Below are 23,371 nucleotides of genomic sequence, written 5' to 3'. Positions count from 1 at the left end.
ACTTACTTGAATTTGATGAGAATATGCCATTAAATATATTGTGAATATAGTATGTGAGCCAGCTTCTCTCAGTTTTTAGCCAAATAACACCATTGAGGCATTTATCTGATAAATGTTTCTTCAGAAAAAGAAAACAAAACTATATCAGTATCTAAATTAATTTATAACCATTAATTCAAGTTGATAATATAGATACTATTCAAAAAATACAGTGTTTTCTTTTCATGGGATAAATTTAAATGGATGGAATAAAAAAGACAAACTGGCTAAGGAAAATTTGTATTTAGCTGATTTACAAATGTAATTTTAACGACTTACAGTTTCTGTGTCTGGAATCTTATGAGGCTGAAGTCCAAATTCTAAGTTCTTAACCTTTACTCCAAAAACTTCTTTACTAAAAATTTCATAAATACCTAAAATGAAAGACAAACATATTTACATTGCCCATAATGCTACAAAGGGAAAAAGATAAAGTTAAAAGTAAATCTTACATTTTCCATTAAACACTGCTATTCGTGGCTGATATTTCTGTAATTTCTGTACTAGAATACGTCCTCCTTCACGAAATTCTTTACTAAAATTAAATTAAAAAGTCATCAAAATGTAAGTATGGCAATATTTATAATATGCTAAATTCAGACAGCGTTCAATGACAGAGCCATTCGCACACTGCCTGTTAGGCTCAGCTTGCACTAGACAGGTGCGTGCAGCGTCCCCAGAGCACGCATGGGAGGCACCGGTGTGGGCGGAGCTCCAGCCTCCAGACACGCCCAGCGATTACCTGGAGAGGTCCTTGCTTCCCGGGGTTGTCCTTTCCACCATATTGGTGAATCCGATACCATACTTCGCTGGTAAAGTGTGATCATCCATATGGCTCAGCTGGACCTCACTCAGTCCTGACATAAAGAGACACTTCCCTGTGAAAGAGGGTTTAGTTTATTTCCACAGATGGTCAAAGGTTTCTGCCCTACGGACTGATGTGGGAGTCTATATCCTATCTTTGAAATTAAAGAAACAAACAAACAAACAAACAAAAAACAGATAACATAGGCCAAATACCATATTAAACAATTTACTATATCCTAGGTACTATGCTAGCCCCTTTGCATGTATTACCTCATTTAATCATCATAATTATCTCATGAGATAATTATTATTATTATTTCCTTTTCACAGGGGGGTTAAGTTAAACGCCTGTTGAGAATACACAGCCACTCAGTATAAGAAACTTTGATCTCCTTTTTAATACCTGGTGATATCACCACCTGGCCCTGGAATACCTCAAACAGATAAACATACATCGATGGACTCAGAACACTCAAACACCTGGACAGTGGGGAAAATGAAAAGTTCAAAATTCTCTAGAGCAGGGTAGGGGGGTGTGCTGGGCAGAGGAGGGCAGAGGGGGAAAAACTGGGACAACTATAACAGAGTAACAATAAAAATTTTTAAAATAAATAAGCAATAAAATAATGGAGACAACATGCTATTCATTCCAAAAACATACTGTTGTCATTTACCCTGAATGTTTTCCATGCTAGTCTTAGATAATCAACTAGTATTTCCCGAGGGCCTCCACCCAGCAAGCCTTGTTCTGTGAGGCAGTGCTCAGTAAGAGGCTTACATACAGGACAGTACAAGAGTAGTGACAGTTTTGAGGCTCACTCTACAAGTGCAAAGGCGTTTAATGCCATTTCTGCTAGATACAAAGTATCTGCAGAGAATGTCTCCAATCACCGCACTTCTCAGCTTGACTGCCAATGGGCAAGCCTTCATGTCTCCTAGGAAACATGATCGCAGAAACCTGGGTTGGTCAGCATTGTGCCCGCACTGGCACAGTGACGCACTGCTGTCACTGTGCCTGTAGATAGCAACTAAAAAGAAATCTTTAAAAAAAGTGGTAAAACTAAGAGAAAGCACTCCTGTTCACGCCCCTCTACTCTCATAAGCCAAAATGTTAACCAGTGATGTGTCCTTCTGTATACACAAAAAGAAAACATGTATATACATTTACATATATATACACAATTCTTTTTATTAAAAACACAATTTGGTTTTAAGAAAACTAAAATCTGAACAAAAATACCTAGCTTAAAAGTAAAATAACCATAAAAAAATGAAAAGTAGCCCTGGCTGGTGTAGCTCAGTGGATTGAGCGCAGGCCTGTGAACCAAAACATCGCCGGTTTGACTCCCAGTCAGGGCACATGCCTGGGTTGCAGGTCGTATCCCCAGTATGGGGTGTGCTAGAGGCAACCACACATTGATGTTTCACTCCCTCTCTTTCTCCCTCCCTTCCCCATCTCTCAAAAATAAATAAATAAAATCTTAAAAAAAAAAGATGTTACCAACATTAAAAAAAAGAAGTGAAAAGTGACCACTTACAAAAATGGTTTCCAGGTCCAGGGTAATGATGCCCTTTGTAAGCAGCCATTAATCCTGGGTTTATGCCAATCTGAAAAAAAAAAGTGTATACATTTTGTCAGGGTTTAGGCCTTACGGCTTCTGTGGAGGAGTGGTAGACAAAACTGAATTTATTAAAATAAAATTTTAATTTGGCATTATAGATAGTATCATTTATCAATTCCCTACTCTTGACCTGAAAAAAGTTATTCCATTCTGAGAAGAGAAACTTCTTTTATGCTGAAAGCTTTGTTGTTGTTTTTAAAAACCAGTTTTATTCCCTCCTATCTGCAGGCCCCCACTCCCACCCAGCTGGGCTGGGAAGAAGGAGGTTCTGGAGCAGTCGGTCAACCCCATCCCCGGTCCAGCCACACGTCTGCTTCTCAACTCTCAACACGCAGCTCCCTCCGCACCACCCACACAGCTGTCTGCATGCTGCTGTTTCTTACAAGTGCAGACAAAAATCAAAGTTCAAAATCAATGTTATCATCACTTAGGGAGAACTCCCAGATGCCATGCAATTTAGGGAATTACATGGATTGTTTAACTGAATTGCACCCCTGTGCGGGAGGTACTATTATCAGCCCTGTTTCACCAGTGAGGAAACCGGTGTTTGGAAAGGCTAAGGCTTGTGTAAGGTCAAACTCATGAGGCTGGGAACCAGGCAGCCCCCCGCGGGAGTCCACCCCCTTACACACTCCCAGATAACACAACTTCGTGAAGGTGGCCAAAAGGGTTCTTAGAAATGTTCCTTTTCAGCAAAATTATTTGCATGGATAGAGTCAGGTTAATCCACCAACGCTAGCTATAAAACCAAATGAAGATAAAAAAGTCCTTACAATCACAATGTCCAGGTTGAAGGTCAAAATATCTGGCAGAGTCTTGGTCAAAAGTTCAGCTTCCGAAACACCATTAAAACGGTCGACTTTTCTTTTCACTTTAAACGTGTCTGTAATTTTTTCTTGCTTTTCTTTTGACTTTGTGGACTTGGCAGACTTTTTGGCTTCAGCAGGTTTTTTGGGTTCCACTGGTTTTTTTGGTTGTGTTGTTTTTCTTTTCCTTCCCTTTCGAGTCTCTGAAACACAATGAGTTCCAGGATATGATGCAGAAAACCGTAATTGCAAACTCCAGGCAGCTTTCCCAGAACAGTCACCCACCAACATTCTTTTTACCTTACTCTTCCATTTCCCAGCATCAGTCTCCTTTACAGCGTCTTCCCCTTGTCTCACCCTGGAACTGGGTTCATGTGGCCCCGTCCCCGACTCTCCTTCTCCCACTGGGTCTTCTTGAGAGGAAACTTCCGTAATAGTCATAGATTGATTTTTCACACAATCTTATCTAGCATCTTGGCCTCCTCGTGAATACAAAGTACCTATGTACTATTTTATAAGAATTCCAAATGTCAATACATAAACAATGTATTGACATTTACAGTTAAGTAAACAAATGAAAGAGTACGTAGATGGCAAAACAGACGGGAGAGGAAACATTCAACTCGATTTCCTCCTAATTCCAGCAGTAGAAAGCCTCAGACGGCTTGTGTGCTTGTTTTAGAGATTGTGAGTGGGTACGCTGTTCCACACACAGCCAGAAAGGTAAATTTGGAGGTGCTGAGGATGAAATCTCTGGCTGGCAGTATTTTTTCAAAAGGCAAGACCAGGGATCCGATCTCGGGACCTAAAGCACAGTTTCTCAGTCATAGCACGACTGACATGACATCTTAAGCTGAATAATTTTTGGTGGTGGGGTCCTGTCCTGTATATTATAGAATGTTTAACATTCTATATTCAACAGCAACCTTGGCCTGTGCCCACTAGAGGCCAGTAGCACCCTGTCAGTGATGGCAATTAAAGGTGTCTCCAGATAATGACAAATGTCCCTAGCGGGCAAAATCACCCCTGGTCACAAACCACTGCCCCAAAGTATACAACAGGAAGCCTTGCTTTCCTTACCCTTAGTTCTTTAACATCACTTATAATTTCTCAGGCTCCTACCCCACGCTCCTACTGTTTGGTGTCTCTCCACCCTGGCCTCCCGTCCTTCCTTTCCCCTCCTAGGTGAAAGGATCCGCCTCCACCGGCTGATAACTGGGACAGTCCTCGTCTGCCTGCCCAGAAAGACAGAAGTCAAGGGCAGGGCTATCTCCAATGCCCTGGAGTTAGAGGTGCTCCTGGAATCATAAACCGGAACCCTGGGCATATCTCTCACACAATACTGCTGCCCTCTCTCCGCTCCCTAACCCCCAATCTATTCCCCTCTCTTCTAATCCTCTGTCTCGGTGAGTGGCACCCCCTTCACCCAACTGCCCGGGAGTTACTTCTGGGTTTCTCTTTCTCCCTCGTCCCTGCATCACAGCAGTTGACCATGGCCAGGTAATTACATAATTCTACCTCCTGAGTAGTTCCTAATTCTGTCCTTTTCCACCCCTCCAGGTCCTCTTTATTTCATCGCCAGATTATTCAGAGTCTCTAACACACTCCTTGTTTCCAAGTCCTGCTTGCTCGTTACTACATGATCTATCGTCTGTAATACTTGCACACTGATATTTTTACTTGATTGATTGATTGATTGGTTGAATTTATTAGGGGTGACATTGGTTACTAAAATTATACAGGTTTCAGGTATACAATCCCAGGCTGACATTTTTATTTTTTAAAAGATTTTATTTATTTTTAGAGAGATGAGAAGGAAGGGAGAAAGAGAAGGAGACAAACATCAAAACATCAATGAGTGAGAGAAACATCAATCGGTTGCCTCTCTCGTACCCCCAACTGGGGACCTGGCCTGAAACCCAGACCGAGAATTGAACTGGTGACCTTTCAGCTCTCAGGCCAGTGCTCAATCCACTGAGCCACAGCAGCCAGGGCCAGGCTGGTATTTTTAAATGCTAGTATACTAAAGTTACTCTCTGCTTACATTCTCTTGACACTCCTTATTGTCTTCAGGATAGGATGTATTGGGTTGGCCAAAAGTTCATTTGGTTTTTTCCTTAGGATGACTCTAGTAGCACTTTGTTGTCTTTATCTTTATTCAAAACAATTTTGTTGGGTTGTATGTGACAGCTGTCATATCAGCATGCATTAAAAAAAAATCGAAACCGGTGAATTTTTGTGTGACTGTTTTAATACTGAAGATGGAAGAAAATAAGTGACATTACTGGCATATTATGTTTTATTATTTCAAAAAAGTAAAAACACAACTGGAACACAAAAAAAGATTTGTGCAGTGTGTGGAGAAGATGTTGTGACTGATCGAATGTGTCAAAACTGGTTTACAAAGTTTCGTGCTGGAGCTTCCTCACTGGATGATGCTCTGTGGCTGGGTAGACCAGTTGAGGTTGATAGGGATCAAATCAAGACATTAATTGAGAACAATCAACATTATACTAGGTGGGAGATAGCCAACATACTCAAAATATCCAAATCAATGAAGTTATTGGTGAAAATAAAAAGTGTGTCTTTTATTTTATGGACAAAACTGAATGAACTTTTTGGCCAACCCAATACATATTATTATTTTTTTTATTAGGGTAATCAAGCCTCACTTGCCCCCTATCTAGGCTCATCTCTCACCATTTCTTTGCTATAACCCAGAATCCAATGATAGAAAATCATTATTTTTTAACTGTTACATTTCTTTTTGCCTGTGCTTTGTGCATGCTTCTCCCTCGCCCTGCAATTTTCCCTAGCCCATTCTGCATGGGGATAAAGAAAGTCATTACTCCTGAGTTTCTGAGCTCTGGAAAGCTGCCCATGAGCCTCGGTCTGAGTTAGGTGTCCACCCCATGGGCTCTCACAGCATCCCATGCCCCTCTTCACTGCACTGTGTGCGGAGGCACGCATGTGTGCTTACTTACTATTTCCCCTATTAGACTATGAGATATTCCAGGGCAGGATCTGTGTTCTTTTATTCCCCCAATCCTATCACATGCCTGATGAATACTAAGTACTTGAAACATAGGTTAAACATTTTGCCCTGGCTGGTGTGGCTCAGGGGATTGAATGCCAGCCTGCAAATCAAAGGGCCGCCTGTTCAATTCCCAGTCTAGGGCACGTGTCTGGATTGCAGGCCACATTCCCAGTAGGGGGCGCACAACAGGCAACCACACGTGAATGTTTCTCTTCCTGTCTTCCCCTCTCTAAAAATAAATAAAATCTTAAATAAAATCTTAAAATAAAAAATGAAAAATAAAATAAATGGGCTAAACATTTTAACACTAAAACCAAACTAGAATTGATCATTAAACACCTTCTTTAAGAAGTTAGCTGATCCAATAACTAATTTCCTATAGTATCCTGGTGAAAACTACCTTGTGCAGGCTCTTCGGCAGGAGCTGGCTCTGCAGCTTCTGCTGGTATTTGCTGCTCGTTCATAACTTCTGTGTTCGGAGCTTCAGCCATCATTTGTTGAAATGGAAATGTATAAAAAGCTTGAGCTTGCGGAAGGGAATAGCTGAAAGAACAGAGGAGGATAAAATCACCCACATGCAAGTTTAAGTGATCGGCTATAAAAAAAAATTGTCAGGGTCCAAATATTTTGAAACCAGACAAGGATTTATTTAGAGTTGCCCACAGACCCAAAGTGAGGAGAAAGCGCTATTCTCATACGTACACACTCACCCAGCATTTGCTGAGTGCCTACTGACCAGACACTCATTAATTCTCACACTGTCTAATGACAAGATGTGTCACCAATAAAACTGAACAGTCCTGTCAAGTCAGCCTGTAGCTTCTCTGAAATGAGATCATGGGAATTTTCTAGTAGGGAGACACGAAAGGCCCACTAGTTCACACAGGAACACAAAAACAGTTTGTTGTTCCTACTTTCGGTATTTATTTCTCTTGCCGCAAAGATTCCCCCCAACCTAACCCTCCCCCAGCCTAACCCTCCCCTGGGTTTTGAGATAAAATTAACATATAACATTGTGTAAGTGAAAGGTGTACAGCGTGTTCACTGGGTACGCGTGCCTACTGCACAGCGGCTGCTGCTACCACAGCCTTAGCTAACTCCGCCATGGTGTCACACAATTACCACTTCTTTTTCGTGGTGAGAACACTTAAGATCTATTCTCTTAGCAACTTTCAAGTAAATAATAGCATGGTGATGCTGTGCATTGTTCCTTGAACTTGTTCATCTTTTTTTTTTTTACTTTACTGAATTTACTGGGGTGACATAGGTTAATAAAATTATATAGGTTTCAAGTGTACAATTCTATAATACATCATCTGTTCACCACCCAAGTCAAGTCTCCTTCTATCACCATTTATCCCATTTACCCTCTTCTACCTGGAAGTTTGTACACTTTAACCAACATCTCCCCAGTCCCACCCCTCTTCCAGTCTAATCTAAAGTTCTCTTAAATGTGGGGGCAGAGGAGAAGAAAATAAATATATGTTGCAAGTTGAAATAAAATAAAGTTCTCCTTTGGTTTATTTGGCTATTCATTCATTCATTCATTCATTGGATCTGTTTTTTCATTGTTGCTGGGTTTGTTTTTTCTGCTGCTAATGAAGACAAGAAATGAATATTTTATGAATGTCTATGAATTTATGCAGGAAAAAACCACTCTAGATCTTTCTTCTAAACACGATTTAAACTTTGTTCAAAGTGTTCTGTTCACCGTAAGGTAAGGAACAGAGACCTTCACAGAAAACAATTTCCCCAAAATATTTCTGATGACGATAAACCACTCTACCTCAAGCTGTTGCCATCAGCAAAGAGCTAGGGAAGGAAACGCACTTTATGCAACTCAAGTTACACTAATGCCAAACAACGCCATATGATATGCAGTAGGAAGAACAACACTAGGAAGTAAGGTGGATGAGTGCTGTTTACTATCTGGAGAGAAAAGTCGTACGCTCTGTGGTAAGATACTCTATTTATGGGGTTTCTTTCTCTTTGCGTGTGCAGAAAGAAGACAGAGAGTCGGAAAGCAGAAATTAAAAAGGCAAACTAGTACACTTTAAGTGGATCAATTTTATGGTACGTACCTCACATCCTAACAAAATAGTGGTAAAGGGGGCAAACCAAGCATTCCCCTGGGAGGGTGTAAACGGCTGAGACAGGCGCAAGGGTCCACCCCTGGGCGGCTGGGCTACTGGCACAGAGAACAGATTCGCAAAGAAAGCCAGAGGCTCAATCCCCTGGTTCACAACAGACAGATCACTGGAGAGGCTTTTTATTTTATTATTTTTTAAAAGATTTTTAGAGAGAGAGGAAGGGAGGGAGAAAGAGAGGGAGAGGAACACTGATGGTGTGCCTTTTGTACAGGCCCTGACCTAGGACCGAACCCGAGACCCAGGCACGTGCCCCCTGGGGACCGAGTCAGTGCCCCTCGGTTTTGTGGGATGACACCCGACCAAGCCTTGCCAGTCAGGGCAGGAGAGGCATTTTAATTTCCAGCTATCTTTAAGGGTACGTTGATTTTAAAAAGTTAAGAATTAGCAAGAAGGATATCAAACTGTATCTGAAGAATTTTATTTCTTTAAATATATTGTTCTCAAATTATGTAAAAAAAATAAAACAATGATTTAGCAAACAGTAATATGAGAAAATATTATGCAGCACCTAAAAATTAAATGTGTGGACATTCTGTGAAAGCACAGAAAACATTTAATATATGTTTTAACGTGGAAAAGAATACAAAATGGTACTGTAAACTAAGGCTACACATAGAAAAAAAATGCAGCCAAGGACTAGAAGTTCAAATATAAAAACGAAGAGAAGAGCTTAAATTGTGCCTGACACAAAGTAAAACATCCTCCTTTTTCACACTTTGCTTTAATGCTATTTGTAGCTCTTTTCATAAACTGTTTCAGTGTTTTCATAAAACACTGGGTGTTCGGTGTTCACGATTTAAATACTCTAATGAGGAGTTGGGTAAGGCTGGGTCACATTTCGAGATCACAGGCAGTTTACCCTCTGGAAATCCTAGCAGAACGAACTGGGACTTGGCAGCCAGGGGCAGCTTTCCCAGAGGCTCACAGCCCCTTTCCGCTGGAATACATGGAAGGAAAGACATGTGGTCACAATAAACGGTGGCCAGAAAATGCACGAGGTCTGTTCTTAGTCTGTCACACTGTCAGGACGGCGGCCTTCCACCCGCCCTCCCCCAAGCTTCCTGCTGCCGTTCTCGAAGTTTCACAGACGGGTTCCATTCTGAGTGCCTCACAGAAACCCAAGCCCACAGCACACACCGTTCGCTGTGTCCCCTAAGCACCCGCGTTTTTGTGTGCGTCATGCAGGGGGTTACTGCACCCACGGTGTGCAATCATGCTACCCACGTGTAACGTGCCTCCGTACCTTTCCCTCAAACATGTGGGCAAGAAGGGCACATTATACATGGCAAAACAGGTAAATCTGGGAGACACCATTCACATGCCAAAAGGATTCTGACCCTTAAAAAATAAATTTCCAAACGGTGGCTCCCTTAGCATGTGTAGGGGTCATTAAGGATCTTGAGAGATTCTGGGGTTTGGAAATTGAACATTAATATTTTCAAAATCAGTTAACTAAAGTGAAAAATAATGAAGAAAAATATTGGAGTTTTATTTTATGTATCAATTTTGAAAGAAACCTAGAAATCTATCTATAATATTTAAGTGATACTTTGTGGTAAGTTAAATTAGAACAGAAACAAAAAAAATAAAGGTATGGAAAACAGAATGTGTAGGTTCTAAGGCAACATACTATCTCTGAGTGTTTACATTTAGTCTGACCACCTCACAGCTTCCAACAGCCGGAAGAAAAGGAAAGAGGGTGGATTACAACATTCTTATTGGTTGGCAGAAGCACGCATGCCATCTGTACAAAACCCTTCATGAACCTGAATACTAGAAAACTAAAGGACTCTGGACAATCTCATTTTCTTTCATCTAATAGCAGTTAAATTTGTAAGCAACATAAACTTCCTTCATCCTTAATGTGAATACATTTGTTTTATTTATATATGGTAACTGCCAATTGATAACTCAGAATTCTGCAATGTTGATGAATAATGACCTCTGTATGAGAGGAAGAGCTACAAAATAGCACTCAGTCAAATCGTTCATCCTCGCAGGCACTCAGTTCCCTCAACGTGAAAATGAGAGGTGAGATTTGGTGATTTCTACATTTGTATATGGAGAATGTATAGAAAACGGCCAAATCTGTCCAGACTCCAGACATATCCCAAAAGAGTTTTCATTTTTTAGAACTCTCTGATATCAGTTATAAGTATGAATGATTTTTTAAGACTTTATTTATTTATTTATTTATTTAGAGGAAAGGAGAGAGGGAGAGAAACATCAGTGTGTGGTTGCCTCTCACACACCCCCAAATGGGGTCCCAGCCTGCAACCCAGGTATGTGCCCTGACTGGGAATTGAACCAGCGACCCTTTGATTTACGGGCCGGCACTCAACCACTGAACCACATCAGCCAGGGCAGAGTGATTTTTAATTGATTTTAGAGATGGGAAGGAAGAGAGAGAGAGAGAGACAGAGAGAGAGAGAGAGAGAGAGAGAGAGAGAGAGCGCAACACAGATTTGTTGTTCCACTTATTTATGCATTCATTGGTTGCTTCTTATATGTGCCCTAAGAGTTGAACCTACAACCTTGGCATATCGGGATGATGCTCTTACCAAATGAGCTACTCGGTCAGAGCAGTATGCATGGTGTTATTTCCTCTTGTTCACTCTTCCCTATTATTTATGTTTGTCCCCACCTGTCCTGTGTGCTGTTTCCTGTCTCTGCTGCTAACTGCCCTTCCTCTCTTCTGGCCATCACCCCCACCCGTGCACCCCCTTTCTCCTCAACTGCACTGATCCAAGGTAGGTTTTTATAGTAGTCTGAAATTGAGAAAAGTGTGTATTTTCCTGATGAACTGTGTATTTCCCAACAATCTTTCTCAAAACACACACACACACACACACACACACACACACACAGCTGACTGAGGAGTCCAGTTAATTCAGATTTTGCTGTATTTCAAAAAACTAATTCTTTAAGGTTTTCTCTAAAAGGAACAACTCCATTTTTTAAAAAAAAATTTATTTTAATCATTGTTCAAGTACAGTTTTCTGCCAAATTCCAACTTTTTTACATCTACAATTGTTTTGCACTATTTGAGAGACTGCAGTTGCTCTTTCTAAATACACTCGTCCCAGTGCATTCGGGCCACTACAACAAAATACCATGGACGGGTGGGTAATGAAGAGAGCCTGCTTCTGGGCCCACAGGGGGCTGCCTCCTCCGTGTGTCTTCATGTGGCCCAAGGGGTGACGGGTCTCTCTGGGGATCTCCTTTACAAGAGCACTAATCACCTCCTAAACTCCCCCCACACACACCCTGCCACCAAATACCATCACACTGGGGATGAGGCTTTAACATATGAATCTGGAAGGACATAAACATTCATTGCAACATTTTATCATCTTCATTTAAACAAGCATATACAACGCTGAATACTTACAAAAATATCAATCAATGCTAAGTAATCCAAATGCTCAAGTAAAAAGGACTAGTTATGCAAACTAAGATGGAATACCGTAACTATTTAAGGATTCCATTTAATATTGCTTAAGTGGACGTGTGTGTATTAGTCACAGATTACTGGGTACTTGCTGTGCACAGTCTACCAGAAACTGTAAAAACAAAGATACAGAATAAGCCAGAGCCCCCAGTTCATTTAGCTTCTCTTCATGTAGTATGATTTCAAGCTTCCCCACTATTTGGTCATTTTTGGTGCTCAGAAGCAAACAAACTAAAAACACTTTAGATACAGCCCCGTCGTCCTGAAACTGAGCAGGGCGATCGACTTCCTCATCCTGGAGGCCTCACAGAACCTAACACATCGGCTTTACTGGCACTCGGCTGTACGGGCACTTGCAGTACACTGGTGATTCACACTGCAGCGTTCCCCATCAACGAAAACTTCTGCTTTAACACCTCTCCTTCATCTCCCGTCTGGATCGCTGATTTTTCCACACTGAAACAAAGGATTGTGCCTCTTTTTGTAAAAGATGATTCACCATTCCAGCCCGTTGGGACTGATCCGGATTCTGAGTCAACCCATCAATTCCACAAACCCTCCCAGAGTTAGGTCACAGGCAGATCTTATCATTTCACCAGCACTCTGAGAAGTTGTTAAACTTCTGAAGAGAACCAAGTTGGGGTAGAAGTAAATGGCACATCAGTACAGACCTCTCTTTAGCCTGCCCTCAACTCTTACAGTAGTTAACCAGTTTTGATTTCACCTAATTAGACTGCCATCGACCCATCTTCATCTTGCTCGCTCTCACCCCCCATCCCCATACACAAGTGGTATGGCACGGTTGTTAGGGAGGCAGCCTTTGAAGCCACACTGCCTGGGTTCAAGCTTCGGCTCTGCCACTTACTAGCTCTGTAGACAAGTTCCTTAACCTCTTTATGTCCCAGATTCCACATCTGTAAAATGAGAATAGTTGTACCTAGTTCATTGGTTACGAGGATTACATTAGTTAACAGGTGACTTAAAACAGTACCTGGTATAAACTAAGTTTGCCATGACAATAATAAAAACAGCAGGAAATGATGAAATATTTAAGTACCTTCCGTCATCATCCTTCTGATGTTGTCTAGTCTAGTATCATTATATAAAAGGGAATGACCTAGCTTGGCGGGTCTTGCTTTTTTCTGCACTTACACTATAGCCTAGTGGTCACTAGTTCCTTTTAAATATGCTCAATAACCACTGAGAAGTAACCATTTTATTTAGGATCGAAGTCTGTAAGAGGGCAGATTCCACCTTTGGGAGAAACAGGGACCCACACATTTATTTTCTGGCTTCAGACCCCTCCCCCGTTGCCTACAAGTTCTCAGGCACTGCTGTATGTGGCCTTTCACTAGCAATCCAACTCATCCAGGCCAGGGAATAGAATTTCTGCCATGGCAGCTAAAGTTTTCCTAAAGAACCTCATTGATTTTTAGCTTTAAATCTCTTATAAACATTCATTCCCCATTTCTAGTCTGCCATCACTTTTTTTAACACGGGAGGTGAAAAACAAAAATCAGAACTAAGTGCTTATGTTTCTGTCACTACCAACACCACGTAAACTGGGCAGAAAACCTGAGCCTTTCTTGTCTTTCTCCTTGTCTGCACCTAACCCCAAAAGTTCTCCTTGCTCTCTTTAACACTTCTAGAATGCTTGATCTCATTCGAGGGTTAATGTTCCCTGCCTGTATTCTCAGTGGTCCATGGGACACTTTTTCCAGCCATTTCTGATTTGCCATCTTGTTTCCATCTTTCATAAATGTCTATTTCATGCTTGATCTCACTAGAAACATACTGGCCCTATTCTTCCTTTCTTTCCTCTCTGGTTAGATGGCTCTTGAACTATCTTCTCTTTTTAAAAGAGTCTATACCCACAGATTTTTTTCTTTTAATTTTTTGAGGTTAATATTCCAAAGTAAAAAGCAAACTCATCATTTGGATGGCATGAATCAAGGGATTCCATGTCATTCTTTGATTAGTGCGAAGTAAGGGTGACATAAGACCACTTTCTTGGGATTGTCTAGGGCCCCTCATTTTAGAATTCCCAGGGATAAACTCCTTACAGTATTAACGCAGATTTCTCCATGTTTCCTGAGGGTAAAGTATTGCAAGTTAAAATTTAAAAATTATCTATTACCCTATGGATTAACTGAAGACAGAATATAAGTCAGTTTTGAGCTAAACGTTGTACCAGAGACCTATTACTTTGCTTTATAAGACTCTGAATAAGGTCTTATAAACATGTGGTTCACCTGATGGTAGGTTTTTACCCAAGTTTCAATTCTGATCTGAAGATCGCAAGGGTGAGAGTGATTTTCACAAGTTTTGCTGAATTCTTTTACTTGTCAAGTTCTGGGAAAGAAGTGGAGTACTTCATTTCAGAATTTGACCCACAAAGTCAGGATAAAATCCCCCTTTATCTACACGTATCTCTTCCTAAGCTCTAAGACTATGTTGGTTACTCAACCCTTTCCACATGACCCGGATTCACAGAGTGTCAGAACCGGATCTTAGAGATGCCCTATTTCACGACGTGAACAGGCCCAGAGAAGTGAAGTGTCTTGCCTAACTTCAGGGCCAATTAGCCACGGAGAGTGAGGATAATTCTTCATAGGTCTCACAGTATTTTAGTCCAATATAGGTCACCACTTTATTTTTAAAAAGACTCTGTTATTTAACATATCTAATTATTTTTTTTTACTTGGTTTTCTGCCAGTTCAAATCTCGAAATCTCTGACTTTGCAATACATTTCCTTCCACGCGTCCAACACTCCCCAAAGGACATGTTAAAAGTAGACTCTTCAGTTCGTCCCCAAGACCTAGACGACATTTTTAGAGGAATTCTTGGACTGCTACCCACAGTCTCAGAATTCAAGAGCTCTAGGCTGGCAATGCTGTCTACCTCGTGGCCCCTGACGATGCTTTCAGCAAACCCTTGGGGAAGGAAGCCACACTACACCTAATTCTAAAATGCAAACTCTTGAACGGATACGATGATAGTGCATCTTCACAGCTCCTTCACATACAATATGGGGGTGAAGGAAATGCAGCCAAGAATGGCAGCCAGAAAAATTAACAGGAGGCTGCTGATCGCTTACTAACACGTTTTACAACCAGCTAGACGCCGGAAACGACTGAAAAGAGGGGTTCAGGTGCTAGAGAGGCCGCATCAGGACGGCCCGGGGGAGGAAGTGGCCAGAGCCGGCTGACAGTGCGCACGCGCGAAGCCGGCCTTTGTATGTATCGGGCCTCGGAACTTAAAGACCCCCTGCGCGTGTGTGCGTGCGTGCGTGCGTGCGTGCGCGCGCCGGCCGGGCCCGCCGGGAGGAGTGCGGGGGGGAGGGGCGGCGCTCCGCCCCGGCCTTACCTGCCGGCGTTCTCCGCTTCCATTCCCAGCTGCCGCTCGCGAAAACGGCTACTCCTGCCAGGCAAGCGAGTGATGTCGCTGTAGTATCTTGGCGTTCGTATGGCAGTTCGACAAAAACGAGAGACTTGGACACGATTGGCGGCAGAACTGGGATAGCAGCTCCCGCTCTAGCTCCTCCCCCCAAGCGTCTAGTACCCCCCCCCTCCCCACAGTGCAAACCCCTCTTTTGCGGGGCGCTTCCGTTCGTTCGGCGCCAAGTCCCACGACTAGTGGACGTCACGTGTCATAGGACAGTCCAATCAAGTGTCTACCTGCCGCTTGGCCTTTTGGGAAGGGTGGAGGACACAAAGGTGGGAGGGTGAGCGCTCCGCTGACGTAAGTTTTTGTCCCCCCCCAGGACTCTTAGGGGGTGGACGGGTGGTGGGAGTGAATGGGTGATGATGTCCTCTTGGGGACGCTGTGTAGGTGGGGCGGTTATGCTTATCGATCAAAATTATCCAGGCCTCTCCACCCCAAATTTTTATCCTGGTTAAAAACTGTTGTGCATTAATTGTCAAGCATGGTGTGGGAGAAAGAAGAGTCTGTGGAATCAGAAACCCTGGGAGTCCAGGCCACTATACCATCTTGGGCCTCAAGTTCCTAATGTATAAATTGAGGTGATTGTGAAACTGCTTTTTAAAACTTTACATCTGTTGTCTGCTTTACCTTGGGTGTGTAAAAAATACCAGTTTGAAGCGTATGATAGTAGATGCCATTGAGGCATCTTGACAACCTTGGTTATAAACATGGTTTTCTTTATAACCTTTCAGACCAACGCTATTTTTTTCTCAATGGCTCTTACAGCTGGTTTTTGTCTCATTGACTCTCAGGTTGTCATTGGTGCTGTGCAAGGATTTCATTAAATAACTGAATGGAGATGGCTCTTTCTTTTTCTCTAGTTTGCATGATGGAAAACATGGCTGCTGTATTAGTTTTCCCTAGTTAAGCTGCGGTAAAAGCTAACTCTAAAATCTCAGTGGTTTACAGCAACAAAGGTTTATTTCTCACTAATGTAACGTGGGCTGGGAGATGGCTGTGCCTCTGTGCTGTATGTGGCTTCTTCATTCTGCGATCCAAGAAAGTGCTTTCATGAGTATATGCAGAATGATTCATTTGTATTATGTAAATTATTTAAATAAAACTTTTACTATTTTAAAACTTTTCAGAACCTTTACAAATACCATGTCCCTTAGTAGGTACTACTCAGAACCTGACTCGTGGTGGGTATGTATAAACCCTGGTACTTTTTTTCTTTTTTTCATGCAGGTGCCTCACTTAAGCTTTGATTGCGGCATTCATTTCTAAGAGGCATCCACTTTCATAGACTGGCTATCTGGAACAAACACGTTGCCAGACACACACACACATTAAAACATACACACCATCTAGAATAAAGACATTGACAGACAGGCAGATACACACACATGCACACACATGCACACACGTGCACACACATGCTAGGTTAAAGAGCCATTGAAGAGCCTGGCCACCTCCCAGAACTGCTTTACTTTAGGAATCTTGGTTGATTTCAATAAATGACCATTGGGCTACTTGTTTTTTCCCCTTCCCTTGTGCTTTAAATTTTCACTCTCTTGTTTTACATTTACTGATGAAGAGTGAACTGTAAAACCCTAGGCACCCGTACTTGACTCCAGTAAAAGCGGAACTCCAGGTCTGAGCACGTGGGTGTGCTCACTCATTCTCTGGCTGCCACCTCATTGTGGGGCTGCAGGTGTGCTGTGTAATTTCTAGGTCTTATAAATAATAAACCTGTATCTTTTCAAAGTTTCCTGATGGCCATTGCTGAAGGGTGTCTTACAGCCCTAATAAGAACCAAAAGGGCTGGTTCAGTCACAACATTGGTTGGTGATAACCTGAGACCAGTACAAAACAGTAGGTATCTATTGAGTTATTTGTTGAATTAATGAATGAATAGCAGTGCATTCTCTTTTTCTCTGGTTTCTAACCACCTAGGATCACAGTCTAGAAAAGGTTTAAAGCAGGTGCCTTCTAATTGATTTCAGAGAGGTAAATCTGGTGACAGAAAGTACATGTAAGAGCTGCAAACTTTTCTCAGGAGGTTTTCACGTGGGAAGAGTTGCCCTTGGGCAACCAGCACCTCCCTCACTGTGGGGCTGCGCCTTCTGGGTCTGCCAGCTCCGTTCATAACCTCAGCAGACCAGGGGCCTCAGTTTAGTTCTGTCTTACGAAGAGATTACTAGAAGATTGTTGGGGAGCAGGACATGGAACTTGGGAATGGTGAAGCAATCAACAAAGTGGCTCCTGTTCCATCATGTCTCACTCACCACCCTGACTCTACCTGGAAGACAGACTTGTTCTGCTGTGAGCTTGATGGGGAAAGCCTAGGAGAAAATCTCCTGTCTTTGCCAAATATGTCTCTACTTCCAACAGACCTTGTATGACGGGGAAGCGAAAGAAGGCCAAGTCACTTCACCTTGTTTCCCTTGTCCTCCCAGTCTTCCTGTTCCTTTCAAGAACCTAGTAAGCTTGCTTACCATGGTTGTCCAGGGAAGAAAGCGATGTGGGGGGATTAGAAAGGCACAAAGAGCCCTGGCTGGTGTAGCTCAGTGGATTGAGCGTGGGCTGTGAACCAAAGCATTGCAGGTTCAATTCCCAGTCAGGGCACATGCCTGGGTTGCAGGCCATGGCCCCCTGCAACCACACATTGATGTTTCTCTCTCTCTCTCTCTCTCTTTTTCCCTCCCTTTTCTCTCTAAGAACAAGTAAATAAATAAAATAATCTTTAAAAATTAAAAAAAAGAAAGGCACAAAGAAACTTTGAGTATGATAGATACATTCATTATTTTGATTTAAGAATGGTTACACAGGTGTACACATGTCAAACCTGATCAAATGTTATGCTTTAAATATGTGATTTATTTTATGTCAGATATACATCCCTGTTTAAAAAGTGGGTATATCATGATTCATCTTATACACACAACCATAATCCTTTGGAATTGTCTTGTATTAACCTTTTCTTAACACAAATCAATCCTTAACCAAAGCACAACCTAAAAATGCATAATTAAATGTTGTCGACTTCAGGTTTCCTCTTTTCCAGTAGCATCATAGCACAAAGGTATATAGCTGTCTTGGTGTAGGTGTTTCAGGCATCAAAGGACATCTGGCATAAGGACAGAGTGCTTTTAACTTCACTCACTAGAAGGTGACCTCGCCTGAGCACTCACTGCTCAGCGTGCCAGTCTCCACCCGCTTGTTAAAGGTAGCTAACGCCAGCAGTTTGTGCACACAAAGGGACAAATGATGCATTAATCCAGCCAGAGCCAAACCCAAGCCTCGGCATCTGCCAGGGAAATCCTACTATGGGGGAATAATGAGGGAGACAGACACCTGGGCTGGGAAAGACCTGGGAATCGGTTTAAAAAAAAATGCTGGTCCTGGCCCCAAGTCCCACTCTTGCCCAGTTCACAAGCCTGCACTACAGTGCCCCCACTGTCCTCTGGCAGGGCCCCAGCCCCTGCACGCCTGTCTGGTCTGATGGCCGGCTGCTCGGGCTCCTGAACACACTTCTGCCCGCTCTCCTCCGACCTATTGCGGAGTGCCCGAGCCCTCCGAGGTACAGCCAGCCCCTGGGTGCACAGCTAGGGCCAGCGGGAGTGCAGCCTGCAGTTCTAGAGTTTGGAGGGGTGCAGGGAAACAAGGCGGGTGGGCCTTCCGCTAGCTCCTGCAAAGCTCTTTAAATTCTGAAGGACTCCAGGTGCAGGGTCGGAGGAAACTATGGTCTTCTGACCCTGCCCTGCACTGCTGAGAGACTTGTTTCCCAGCTCGGTTTAGACGTGAGTTGGAAACCTACTAACACTGCCCACTTGCCCTCCCTGCCCAGCTTGCCGACCATGCCTGCGGGAGTGCCCTGGACCAGCTACGTGAAGATGATGGCAGCCAGCCTCCTGGCCATGTTCGCAGGGGCTGAAGTGGTGCACAGGTACTACCGGCCAGACCTGGTGAGTGCAGGAGGGTCCTCGTTCCTGGGCCTGGGACCACTCCGTTCTCCTCGCAACAGCAAAAGTGATCTTAAAGTCAGGAGCACATGTGCCCTGGGCCTAAAAACCTTACGATGGCATCCAATTGCATTTACAGCAACACCATGTCCTCATGGCCTGCCTGCTCTAACACAGTCTTCCCCAGAAATCATACACAGCCTCAACGTCTTACACAGTCTGGCACCTGCCTGCCAGGGCCCTTACCTTATCTCTTTCCCCCTTGTTCCCTCTGTTGCAGCCACACTAGCTTCCTTGTTGTTTCTCAAGTTCATCCAGCCTGTTGCTACCTCGAGGCCATGCTTTATCGTTTCTTGGACTGCTTTTCTCCCAGATCTTGCCTTGGTTTCCTTCAAAACTTCAGGTCCCTGCCCCAAATCTCCTCCAGCAGTGGGGGTCCTTTGGGCAGCGTCACAGGAATTGCTCCTCTGCTGCTCTGTCCCCATCCTTTGTTTCCACAGAGTGTGGGGCACACGATCTACAATTACTTCATTCCTTTGTCTCTGTTTGCTTCTTGTTTCCTCCCCTAGAATGTAAGGTCCACAAAGGACTGTGCCACAATAAGACACCACTTTATAACCACTATGATGGCTATTGATGAAAAAAAAACCCAGCTAATGACAAGGTTTGGTGAGCTAGTGGAGAAATTCGAACCCTTGTACAGGGCTGTGAGGAATGTTGAAGGGTGCAGCCGCTGTGGTGAACAGCCTGGCAGTTCCTCAGTTAAACATGGAGTCGTGTGTCCCAGCAGGTGTGCTGCCCGGTTTATGCCTGAGAGAAATGAAAACTTATGTCCACACAAAAACTTGTACGTGAATATTCATGGAAGTATTCCCATGTTTTGCTGTGTATAATGCACACCCATGTTTTTGGCCCAAACTTTCAGGAAAAAAATCTTTCATTTTAATTTCTCAATTCAATATTTTACTTATTTATATTTAGATATTTGTTTTTTGTATTTTAAAGGAATTTTAGTATTTACTTTTTAATATATTATGGTACAAGAAATTTTAGGTAACAAATAATTATAAAACACAAAAACAGTTACAAGATACAAGAAATTTTATGTACCAGTAGCTACCATGTATAATGTGCATCCTTATTTTCCCTCAAAAATTTGGGCAAAAAATGTGCATTATACATGGCAATATATGTCCTGGCTCATCTATATATGGCAATAGATGAGCCAGAAAGTGGACACAATCCAAGTTGTCTGTCAGCTGATCAGTGGACACACACAGATGTGGTACACCCGTGTAGTGGAATACTGTCTGTTCCTAAGAGGACGTGAAGCACTGATATGTGACAGCACGGATGAACCTTGAACATGTGCTAAGTGAAAGCAACTAGTCACAAAAACCTACATACTGTGTAATTCCATTTATATTAAATGCCCAGTCTATAGAGACAAGAGTAGATTAATGATTGCCTAGGGCAGGGGCTCGGAGGTAGGAAGGCTGTGTGGAGACAGGAGTGACTGCTGATGGCTCTGGGGCGTCTCTTGGGGGCGCAGTTCTAAAATCAATTGTAACGATGGACGCACAACGTTGTGAACGTACTAAAGGCCATTCAGTTTATGCTTTCAGAGAATGAACGGTATGGTATGCAAACAATCTCACTAAAGCGGTTACCAAAAAAAAAAAAAAAAAAAGTGGCCTTCTCAGGCCTTTCCTGACCCTCTTTCCTGAATGCAGTTTTGTATGTTTTTGCTTACTGCTTTATGCATGGGAGAGAGGCAGTAAATTGCACAGGAATACATTTCCATATATGGAAAGCTTTGTTCCGATTTTTGATCTGTTAGTTGGCAGTGATGCAGACTCTCCCTCTGGGAGTTCTGTGAACTAAGACATAGGCTGGATGGCAGAGCCATAAATGTAGGGCTAGCAAGGACCTTGGGCAGCCATGGGTTCTCGTAATAGGGATTTATCAATGAGTAGCAAGGGACTTTCTGTCCTTCTTAGCTTCTTATTTGCTTTGAAGCTTTTCAGGTCACATTGAATTACAGTCTAAGAAAGCACTGGCATCTATGTTTTCTTTTGTTTTTAATAGACAATACCTGAAATTCCACCAAAGCCTGGAGAACTCAAAACAGAGCTTTTGGGACTGAAAGAGAGAGAACCCAAACCTCAAACTTCTCAACAGTAGAAACCTCAAAATACAACTATGCCAAGAACTCTGTGAATAATAAGTCTTCAGTGTATATTTTTGGAGTTTATGGAGTCAGACCGCTTGTCCTCACACACCCGATACAACTCGAACTGCGGGAGGAGGTGTGCAGTCGATAGTAACTGATGCGTTGAGATTTATTTATGATTTCACCAGTGTCTCTTGAAAACTGCCAAAGCTTATATCATCAGCTTCTTAATGTGGTTTGATAGATATTTAGTTGTCACTGTCATGTGAGATAGAGTATTTGCAATGATTCCTGCTCTTACAATTCTTTTTTTTTTTTTTTTTTTTTTGACATATGCACTCCCATGTTTATTGCAGTGTTATCCAAGGGACAAAAACAACCCCAACCCCCCATTAGCAGATGAATGGGTGAGAAAGATGTAGAACATATATACAATGAATGTATCCAGCCATGAGAAAGGGGGATATCCTGCCATTGACCGCAACACGGATAGGCTTTGAGCACGGTATACTAAGTGAGATGAACCAAACAAAAAGAAAAGTATTGTTGTGATATCACTTATATATGGAACCTAAAAACATCAAACCTGTGAAATTCAAAGCAGCAGAGAGTAAAATGGTGGTTAGCAGGGCATGGGGAGGGGGTATAGGAGTGATGGTGTTTAAGGGTGCGGCTTATAACAAGTAGTAAAAGAGCTGTAGAACTATAATGCACAGTGTGATGACGCTAGCCCAGCAGGGTTGAACCCTGTGCCGCAGGAGTTTTTAGAACATGTGGTACCTGACTGTTTAGTCAGGGGCACTGACCTCTTTTCCCTTAGATTGTCAAATAAAAAAAATGACAACAACCCACATAACAGTAACTGTCTGCTATGAATGAATCAAAACTATACTTATCTTTCTTTTGTCAGATCGGCAAAAAATGTATTTTTTTAGTGTGCTGCAGAATTTTAATACATAGTTTATATGTGCCATGAGATGAAAAAGGTTGAAAATTACTGATCTAGACAGTGATATTATATTTTAACTAGGTAATATGATAAATATTGTTACAACAGCAACCATCTACAATATATAAGTGTATCAAAGTAACACATTGAACACCTGAAGCTTACATAATGTAACATGTCAAATTTATTTAATAAAAAAAATTCAGACTACTAATGGTCACGCTGCTATATGATTTGCGGTCACTGTTGATTTTGACTGTTAGCTCCTAGAGAAAGTGTTCACTACAGGAACCTTGCGTAGAGCTCTCTTGATATAAGGCTTAAGAGGAAATACTAGTTCCATAAGAGAATCTCTCTGCCTCTACGCAAGATTAACCCGGTGTTCCTGGACCTGAACTTGGAAAAGACCCTGATGAATGACCTCCAGAAACATGCCCTCATGTCCCACAGGTCCTAAAAATTTACTAACTGCTCACCATCACATTGGGTCTTTTATGAAATTAGTTCAAAATTAAATTACAACAATCCTAACACACCTTCACACAGCCATGTGGTATGTGATTCAATAGTACACATAGACTTCAATAAGAATTCTCTTGAAATTGAAATACTCATATAATTGTACAACTTTACAAAGAAAAGTAACAGGCAAATGACTTAGAGCCAGAAATTCTTAAGTATCTTAGGATCTACCAATTTTAATATCTACTAAATAGGGCAAGGTGAAGTGGGTAGCTAAATTGTCTCTTAGTTTCTCTTTCCTTCCTTAGTAGCTGAATCAATGGGTATCTTAATATAAACAACGTTATGTTCAGTCAGTAAAGGTTAATTGTTTCACGGACTACAAATGAAGCCATTCATCTCTGTCCTGGTTGTAAATACACAAAAGACATCACCATATTTACATTTTAATTCACTAGCATCTTAGGGAACATATTTCACTAAAAA

General features: G+C 42.3%; 2 protein-coding genes across 9 annotated transcripts in view; one reads left to right on the top strand and one right to left on the bottom strand.

Annotated features, from left to right (window-relative positions):
- Positions 1-15,528, bottom strand: part of TDG (thymine DNA glycosylase) — a 20,182-nt gene extending 4,654 nt beyond the window's left edge. For both annotated transcript variants that reach the window (XM_028532528.2, XM_036019505.1), the window contains exons 1-7: positions 15,280-15,528; positions 6,712-6,854; positions 3,242-3,477; positions 2,385-2,454; positions 782-917; positions 492-574; positions 319-413 (exon numbers count right to left, since the gene is read on the bottom strand). In XM_028532528.2, the coding sequence (XP_028388329.1) occupies positions 319-413; positions 492-574; positions 782-917; positions 2,385-2,454; positions 3,242-3,477; positions 6,712-6,854; positions 15,280-15,302 (786 nt within the window). In that variant the 5' untranslated portion in view covers positions 15,303-15,528. The remainder of the gene's footprint in view (positions 1-318; positions 414-491; positions 575-781; positions 918-2,384; positions 2,455-3,241; positions 3,478-6,711; positions 6,855-15,279) is intronic.
- C2H12orf73 (chromosome 2 C12orf73 homolog) lies at positions 15,340-23,371 on the top strand. Of its 7 annotated transcripts, none has more exons than XM_036019510.1 (4): positions 15,535-15,654; positions 18,818-18,821; positions 19,190-19,304; positions 21,390-23,371. In XM_036019510.1, the coding sequence occupies exons 3-4, from the start codon at positions 19,197-19,199 to the stop codon at positions 21,483-21,485; spliced, it is 204 nt and encodes a 67-aa protein (XP_035875403.1). In that variant the 5' UTR covers positions 15,535-15,654; positions 18,818-18,821; positions 19,190-19,196; the 3' UTR covers positions 21,486-23,371. The 7 variants fall into 7 exon arrangements, with proteins under 7 accessions (XP_035875404.1, XP_035875403.1, XP_035875401.1 ...); XM_036019508.1 differs by having other exon boundaries at positions 18,810-18,906; XM_036019507.1 differs by having other exon boundaries at positions 15,535-15,658; positions 18,810-18,906.

The sequence above is a fragment of the Phyllostomus discolor genome, chromosome 2 (genome assembly GCF_004126475.2).
Source record: "Phyllostomus discolor isolate MPI-MPIP mPhyDis1 chromosome 2, mPhyDis1.pri.v3, whole genome shotgun sequence".
NCBI lineage: Eukaryota > Metazoa > Chordata > Mammalia > Chiroptera > Phyllostomidae > Phyllostomus > Phyllostomus discolor.
Note: the sequence above shows the minus strand (reverse complement) of the source record. Positions and strands in the feature narration are given on the sequence as shown.